Source organism: Zonotrichia albicollis, chromosome 3 (assembly GCF_047830755.1).
Source record: "Zonotrichia albicollis isolate bZonAlb1 chromosome 3, bZonAlb1.hap1, whole genome shotgun sequence".
Taxonomy (NCBI): Eukaryota; Metazoa; Chordata; class Aves; order Passeriformes; family Passerellidae; genus Zonotrichia; species Zonotrichia albicollis.
In genome coordinates this window covers 80,398,334-80,406,264 of record NC_133821.1, presented here as the reverse complement: position 1 = coordinate 80,406,264, position 7,931 = coordinate 80,398,334, and the positions used below count along the sequence as shown (strand labels likewise).

Here is a 7,931-nt window from a genome sequence, read left to right as displayed (position 1 = left end):
GTTGCTTCTAACTGCTATAAAATGAACAGCTCCACCTGCCTTTGTAATGATCTACAAGTGATACAAAACATTGAGCTTATTTAACAGCACATACCAGATGGTTTATGCAAGGTTGAATATGACAGGAAGATTTTTGTCCAGATTGGGGGTGGAGCTGTTTTATTTTGAAAAAGAGGAAAGAAATACAGACAAATGGGGGCTGCATTGCCTCTTGTGTTTCTCAAATTGCACAGGAGACTGCTTTTACAGGTCAGCAACTAGAAGCAGCAAATGTGGTCAATGAACACTTGGTGGGTAAAGTGCTTAACTCTTAACTAATTCTGAATTGCACTGAAACACAGGCCTGGTATGTTTGGATATTCAGGTAAGTTTCATCTCTAGACAGATTTAAGTTAGCCAGAACAAAACCTGAGACTGGATACCAGTACAAAATCCCTTTCAATTGTTTCAAATCAAACAATTTTTTTTAAAAAGCAATTTGAATGAATATGACATAACTGAATACTTTCTCATTGAATATTTTTTCATAAGTGAGGCAGAAATGTTCAGAACACATTGCTTTTATCTTGGCAATCACTTCACCAATACTAGCTTACCTAGACCTCAACTTACAGGCTTTGATGATATTTCCATCCTAAAGCACTGTTACTGCAAACAAGATTTAATTATGTACCTGCATTTAAAAGAGGTGCTGAGAGAGTTTCTTCAATAAAAAGCACGGGATGGAAAAGATTTAAGTGAGAAAGTTATAACAATTGATATATAGCAGAGAGATCACAAAAGAAATATTTGCTATAATTGCCAAAACTCAGAAAATGAATAAAATTTAACTCTTCAATTTGATGACCTAGAAAATAGAGAGGAGAAATAATGTGCATATGAAAAGGATTAAAGAAGAAGCCAAGAAAGGAGGCTTAGTGGGTTTAACTGGGTGGATTTAAAACATTTTTAAAGAATGATAACGGTAAAAAGAAATTCAAACTGGCTTTAGCAGGAAACAGATCGACACAATTTTCTGTGAAACTTCCCTTGTATTATTTCAATAAAAGAAAGGTTCAGAAGAAAGTAACAGAAAATGAGCTAACTGTGAATGATCTGAAAATAGCATACATACATGCACGCACACACATTCTTTTGGCTTTTAAAGAAGAATATACAGAGAAAAGCGGGTACAATAATAACAAGGTTTTCATTACTTCTGAGGTATTGAACTTGGCTGCCAAAGAAAGAGGAGTAGATGCCTAATAATTAGAGATAAAGTAGAAGCTAGCAGAGATAATGGCATGTGTTATGTAAACCAGGTAGCGTTACACATGGAGATCTTTTTACTGCTATCATAATGCCTGTCAGAATCAAAAAACTGGAAGAGGGTATTTTCCTAGAAGAGAGTGGCATAACAAAGCTTATAATAAAAATCAGAAAGACAAATTAAATTTAAAACATCCACAAGGTTCTTATGTAGCAAACATGAAAAAGTAAAAGTTATGTTAGCAAGTGATTAGTAATAGGAACTTCAAGCTAGTAAGAGATTTATAGATATTTACATATAAATATATATAGAGGATGAATTTATTTGGGGAGTGCTTTCAGATATATCTGAAGTATATAATAAAGGAACAAAGGAAGCAGTTTGGTCAGATGGAGCTGTATTTGTTGTGTTTTTCTATTATTCACAGAGGTAACAACTACCCTCCTGCAGCAGTTTTTAGATAAATTTCAAAATGCATTCAGAGATAGCTAACAAAATCAGTCACAAACAACCCACTTGCCACAAAAGGCCCGTCTTTGCTGTTATTACATGTCTGGAGATTTTCCGATACAGGCTGTGATCACATTACTCATGGCAATAGCAGGAGGCATGCGGGGAGCTGTTCAGGGAGCGTCTGGTTCACCTGGCCAACATACCCAAACCTGGAGGTGGATGCATTTTTGGTGAGACCTTGCCAGGAGGCAACCTGGGGAAGTCACTGCAAGTGACTTTTGTGCCACTCCCACAAAGCCATCTGGCCTGTGGGACCCATGTGTGTGAAGCTCTGCTACAGCCAATGTGAAAATGTCCATCTTTTGGCCTTCCAGGGAACAGGAGGCAAGCCGGAGATGTGACAGCACTTCTGCCCTGCCAGGGAACACTAATGTGAGCAATCCAACCTTCACTGCCTGACCAGTGACCCAGGCACAGGACAGCAGTCTGTGGCTGCTGCTACACCATGTCTGACACCCTGGTTTTTTACTTTGGAAAACTTTCAATGTCTCCATTTTGAACCTGCAAATCTGAGCTCAGAGAGAAGATATTGCAATTATGCTGACACCCAAAGAGTCAGAAATAGCCAGCGATTCACCCAGAGAGTTACAGAGAATGAGAAGGGGGTTGGGAAACAGTCTTGCCTTATCAGTGAAACAGGCATCATAGCTTTGAAGGACTGACCCTGAACAGAGGACCACCAGGGCTTTTATCCAACAGTCTGGAGCTGTCCTGTGAGTGTTCAGCTCCTGCTGTGTCACCTGTCTATTGTCACTTGCTGTGTCTTTTGGCCACAGGTCCCCTGCCCTTTATAATGCAAGGAATCAGTGCCAGTTACCAGTGCCTCTTGATTCCAGCCATGTGGAGACTCAGCCACCACTGGCCACCAACTCCAGAATCCCAGCAACTCAAAAGAAGAGAAAGATTGAGCATGAGGACTAATTAGCATAAGAAGCAAGAAAATCGTTAAACCAATAAAGGTTAAATACCAACAGGAGAATTTTCCAACGAACTGTGATTTATTTGCTAAAATGTGTATTTAGTGTAATTGAAATGTACTGCCCATGGCAGTGGTGGAGTCGCTGACCCTTGGAGGAGTTTAAGGAAAGACAGGGCACAACACTTAGTGCCATGGTCTAGTTGGTATGGTGATGTTCAGTCATAGGTTGGACTCGATGATCTCAGAAGTCTTTTCCAAGTCAACCGTTTCTGTGATTCTGCAAATTTTTGAGAATCTGAGTTGATTTATGTAACACTTTCACCTGGCACCCTGCACAGAACAAAAAGCACCTCCTGTCTAAACCGGGCCCCGTGTCTGTGTTTAGCGTCCCTAAATTGGCAACAACAGCAGGTCACCCCAGTAACTCCTGCCAGCCGTGCCCTGGCTTTGCCAGCTGCCACCACGCTGTCCATGAACGCGGGCCAGCACTGCCCACGGGGACAGCTCTCCACCAGGAACGCAGAGTGCTGCGGAACAGCGCCGCGGCAAGAGTCCGCATGGGCACCGCCCCTGGGATCGGGGCTCGCCATCCCCGGGATCCGTGCACGCCATCCCCAGGATCTGGGCTCGCCATCCCTGGGATCTGGGCTCGCCATCCCCTGGATCTGGGCACGCCATCCGCTGGATCTGGTCTCGCCATCCCTGCCCGGCAGCGGCCGCGTCGCGCACGCGCCCGCAGGTGGTGGCGCGTGCGCCCCGGGGTGCCCGGGCGGCCCCGCGTACGGTTGCTATGGGAACGGCGGGCGGCCGAGCGAGGCTGGGCCCTGCGGAGGCGCCGGCAGGTCCCTACCGAGTCCCCCGGGCAGCGCCCGCTGCCCCCGCCGGCCGTAACGCTCGTCGCTGGGGGTGCCGCCTGGCCGGGCGGGGGCGAAGGGCCGGACTGTGCGGTAAGTCGGGCGGGAGGCTTTGAAAAGCGGCCCGAGACTGGTAATCCCCGTGCCGCTTCCCGGCAGCTTCCTTTGCCGTGCTCGGGAGGGAGGCGCGATTGCCGGCTGTGGGTTGGGACAGCGTTTACTCCGCAGGTGCTGCTTATTTGGGGGCTTCCTCTGGGACGTGTTGTCCCACGGCTGCCCTGGAAACCTCACTCCGCTGAGAACTCATCTCTCTTAATTTCGTTCTTTTTTCTCGTTGATAGCGATTTCTCTGCGTCAAAATTTCACCGGGGTGAAAGTGCATCAGTTGTGATTGGTAAGTTTCTGTTAATGAGAGCTATGTCTAATAATAGCTGTTGTTTACATCTGAAAGGAGGGTGTAGTGAGGTGGGGCCCAGCTCTTCTACCGTGCCTGCAGTGAAAGGGCAGGAGGAAATGGCCTTAAACTGAGACGGGGAGATGCTGATTAGGTATTAGAAAAAGAAAATTCACTGTAAGGATGGCCATGCACTGGAATAGGTTGGCCAGGCAAGTAATGGAGTCTCCAGCCTTGGGCGTGTTTAGGAGGATCTGGCAGTGGTTGATGTGGTTTAGGGGGTTACAAGGGCAGTGCGGGGTTGGCTTTGGACTTGATGATTTTAAAGATCTCTTCCATCCTCAGTGATTCTGGGATTCTTACTAAACCTGTATTTGTGTGCTAACTGTACTAGAGATTTGCTAGGGCAGACAGAACATGGATTTGGATGTCACAGAGCAGAATGTTCATAGCCTGAATCCAGGGCTTTTCCTCACTGTACTTAGTGATTGCAAATACACCCACTCTGCACCCTAGCAATTAAAGGACACTGGTCTTGAGATGGGAAAGAGGGTGGCAGAGGCAGTGTGAGATGGCAGAGCCATTGTGGCGCCATATCTGATGTAGTCAGCCATGCTTCTCAAATCTTGATTGAACTGAGATAAGAGCTGTGAGAGTACTGCTGTCTCACTTCTGGACATTGCTGGGACTAATGTGTGAATCCTGTACTGCTCTCTACTGCTTAAAAATCTTCCTGCGCAGCAAAGACGAGACTTCTGGAGTAAGCAACTGGGGAATAGAGTATAGCTTTTCAGACACTGCTGTGGACACTCTCCTACCTCCCAGCACAGAGTCAGAGAGCAGCTCTTCACTTGTGCAAGTTAAAGGCTACTTGGGAAATGGTGACAATAGTGAGGGACAAGGTCTGTGTGTACCAGTGATGCTGTCCCCATTGACACTGCAGTCTTCCCTCTATCTGTTTCCTGCTGGGACTAGGGAGCAAAATTACAGAATCACAGAATATGCTGAGTTTGAAGGGACTCTCAAGGATCATGATGTCCAGCTCCTGGCCCTGCACAGGACCACTGCCATCTGTATCAGACATAAGGCCTACAGAGAAGACCTTCCACTTAAGGTCAAAATTCTGGCTCCCAGTAGCTGGGGGAATGGAGAATGATAGCCTACCTTGCTTTTCCCAGTGAGAACTGACTGTATAAGTTTTTCTAAACAGACAGGTGCAGTGGAACTCCTTACCGGTTTTTTAATCACATTGTAATAGAGGGAAGAGTAAGGAGCACAGAGAACAAAATTCAGTCACAGTGAAAACAAGTAATATATTAGTATTAATAAATACATTACTTGTATTAAGTTAATATTAAAAACACTGATACTCTCAGGCTTTTGATCTGTTCCTGAGGTTTTTTTCAATTATGCATCATTTAGTGAAAGAGTTGGTGCAGTTCTCCTTACACAATTTTACATTGGGTGTGCAACAATGACAGACACCACCAGAATGTGCAGGCTCTCAAAGAAAGAAGCAGCTGAAAAAGTTAGACTGCAGAAAAGTAAGAATTGAACTAAGAAACTAAGAATATAAGATTATTTTTTACTCCATAGTTTAGAAATAACCAGATGATGGTGTCTGATCTACTGTCAGCTCATTGTCATAAACTGTGTAAGAGAATAGAAGTTACCAGATGGTCTGAGTCACAGTGCAGAAACATATTTTTGTTTTTAGGTAAGTTTGAAAGCAGAAGAGGAATTTTGCATGGTGTAAGACTCACGATGAGTTTGCTGTAAAATGACAAGGATGATACCTACAGAGAACTGCACCGTGATAGTGATGGGTTGTGGGTCCAGGGGGTGATGGAGCAAGTCTGTCACTGCCCACTGCATTTCCCAGAAACTACAGCAGGACACAATGCTGATTGGAAGTTTGGGTTTACATTAATGTTGTCTTTCTTTGTCTGTGCTTGGGGTTGGGGAGTTGCTTCTTTCAGAGAAAAAAAATGGATTGCATGTTCTTCTTTGTCTCTGCTTATCAGTTGCTGATAACTGTGCTTCAGTTACTGATAATGATGCCTCTGACATATTAGTAAGCTGCCCTTTATAAGCTCAATAATATCAGGTTTTTCCTAAGTTGGAAAAACCTGTCTCTTTGCAGCATATTATTGAATTCCTGTTTTGGCTGTGGTGTTTCACAAGTAACCAAGTGTCAAGAAACAGATTTTCTATGGAATTGCAGAGGACCACATTTGGCCCATGAAGCACAATGATGTATTTTAGCATCCTGTAAAAAAACTGACAGTAGAACCTCCATGACAGATGCTTTCTGGTTTTCAGTATTTTTCTACAGAACTAAAGAATAGAGAGAAAATGCATTATCAGTGTACTTTATTTCCCACTATTTCAGCACTGTCTAGGATTTACTGTGGTAGCATAGCCAGTGATGAATTAATAGTTTGTAATTTAAAACTAACATAATACTTTGTGCCATTCACATATATTTTCCAGTGTTCTTCTTGTGCAGTACTTTGCAGAGGAATGCAAGCTTCAAAGACTAAAAACAGAAGAAAAGCAGAACCATTCTACTGGCTGTCAGTGGCAAAGCCTAGGACCAGTTCTGAGATTGTAAATGAAGCCAGAGATGCTCTAAAAACAGTAAAAACTCCAAGACCATTCACACCTACAGATGAGCAAAGGAAACTTTCTGGGTCTCAATCCTCACGCTGTCCTCAAAATAGACGCCCTGTACTTTTTAGGTACTGTGGCTTTAAGATGTTTTCAAATATCCTTTAGCAGCAAGAGATTTGATTCTCTAATTATGCTTCCGGTGGTTATTTTCCCTGTGTTAATCTGTATTCCTAATCACATCCTTTGCCTTCTTCTAATGATCTTTACCGTTGGTGTTAATCTACATTCCAGGAAGTTTCTCTGGATTAGAGCTACCAGAGACAGTCACTACACTAGTTTTTTATGTGTAGAATAGCATAAGAAAATAGTCTGTTACTTACCTTTTCTTGAGACAATTGAATGCTTTTAATTGAGATAGTCTTCAGCTTTTTTCCTAGAACGTGTGAAAGCTTGCTTGTTTCCTATAACCTATGTGCTAGATTTTTTTTCAGAGCCTTCTGTGATCTTTTAAATGTGAAATTTTAGGTCCTGCAGTTTGAAATGCTCATTTTCAAACAAAGTTTTTACTACCTCAAAATTATTTCTAGGTGGAGTTTTGTTACCATGATGTGTTCTTGTCACTTTTCCTTTCTTCCCTTTCCCCATATTCACTGGCAAAGGGAAGAAGCATGCAATTAAAAAAAACAGCTGATCATACAACTCTGGATGTGCTTTATTCTAACTGTGTTTCATTTCTTCATTACTCTTGATACATCCAGTTCTGATTCATCTGAATCAAGATCAAATTCTGGTGTTCGTCTAAGTCCACTGACTCATGTAAGTACTCTGGAAATAACTCCTGCAGTACTGATATAAAATTATATGTCTTGGTAGTGTTAGCAAAACACATGGTTTAAAGACATTTGGGAAAAGTGGAGGCTTGTTGTAACATTAATCTGAGACTTTTTAAGTCAGTTCTCCTCCAAAAGAAACTGGAAAATAATTTAAACTACTTACATATTGCCGTATTGCTTTATGATTCAAAGTGACATTAACTAGAATTGGAAGACTGATACTTGAGTCAGCTTTCTTTCAGTGTAAATTTACTAAAATAGGTGAAGTTCATGAGCATAAACATGTGCCAGCAGTGTGCCCTGGCTGTTGGGAAAGTGGCTGATGGTATCTGGGGCTGCATTAGGAGGAGTGTTGGCAGCAGGTTGAGGGAAATGATCCTTCCCCTCTACTCAGCACTGGTGAGGCCACACCTGGAGTGCTGTATGCAGTTCTGGGCTCCACAGTATGAGAAAGACATGGAGCAACTGGAGAGAATCTGATGGATGGCCCCAAAGGTGATGAAGGAGCAGGGAGAGATGAGAATGTTTAGCCTGGAGAAGACCAAGGGAGGACCTT

At 43.3% G+C, this 7,931-nt stretch overlaps 1 protein-coding gene across 10 annotated transcripts in view; it reads left to right on the top strand.

The window, feature by feature from the left end:
* Nucleotides 1-3,250: 3,250 nt before the first annotated feature.
* The window catches only part of ARMC2 (armadillo repeat containing 2), an 81,709-nt gene continuing 77,028 nt past the window's right edge, over nucleotides 3,251-7,931 (top strand). For 6 of the 10 annotated variants that reach the window (XR_012579674.1, XR_012579675.1, XM_074537975.1 and 3 more), the window contains exons 1-4: nucleotides 3,253-3,628; nucleotides 3,877-3,929; nucleotides 6,423-6,670; nucleotides 7,301-7,358. Coding sequence is in view for 7 of the 10 variants with exons in the window: in XM_074537975.1 (XP_074394076.1) it covers nucleotides 6,453-6,670; nucleotides 7,301-7,358 (276 nt within the window). In the remaining 3 variants the exon portion in view is untranslated. Of the gene's footprint in view, nucleotides 3,629-3,876; nucleotides 3,930-6,422; nucleotides 6,671-7,300; nucleotides 7,359-7,931 lie in introns of all 10 variants that reach the window. The other 4 variants (XM_074537981.1, XM_074537980.1, XM_074537982.1 and 1 more) reach the window with 4 other exon arrangements.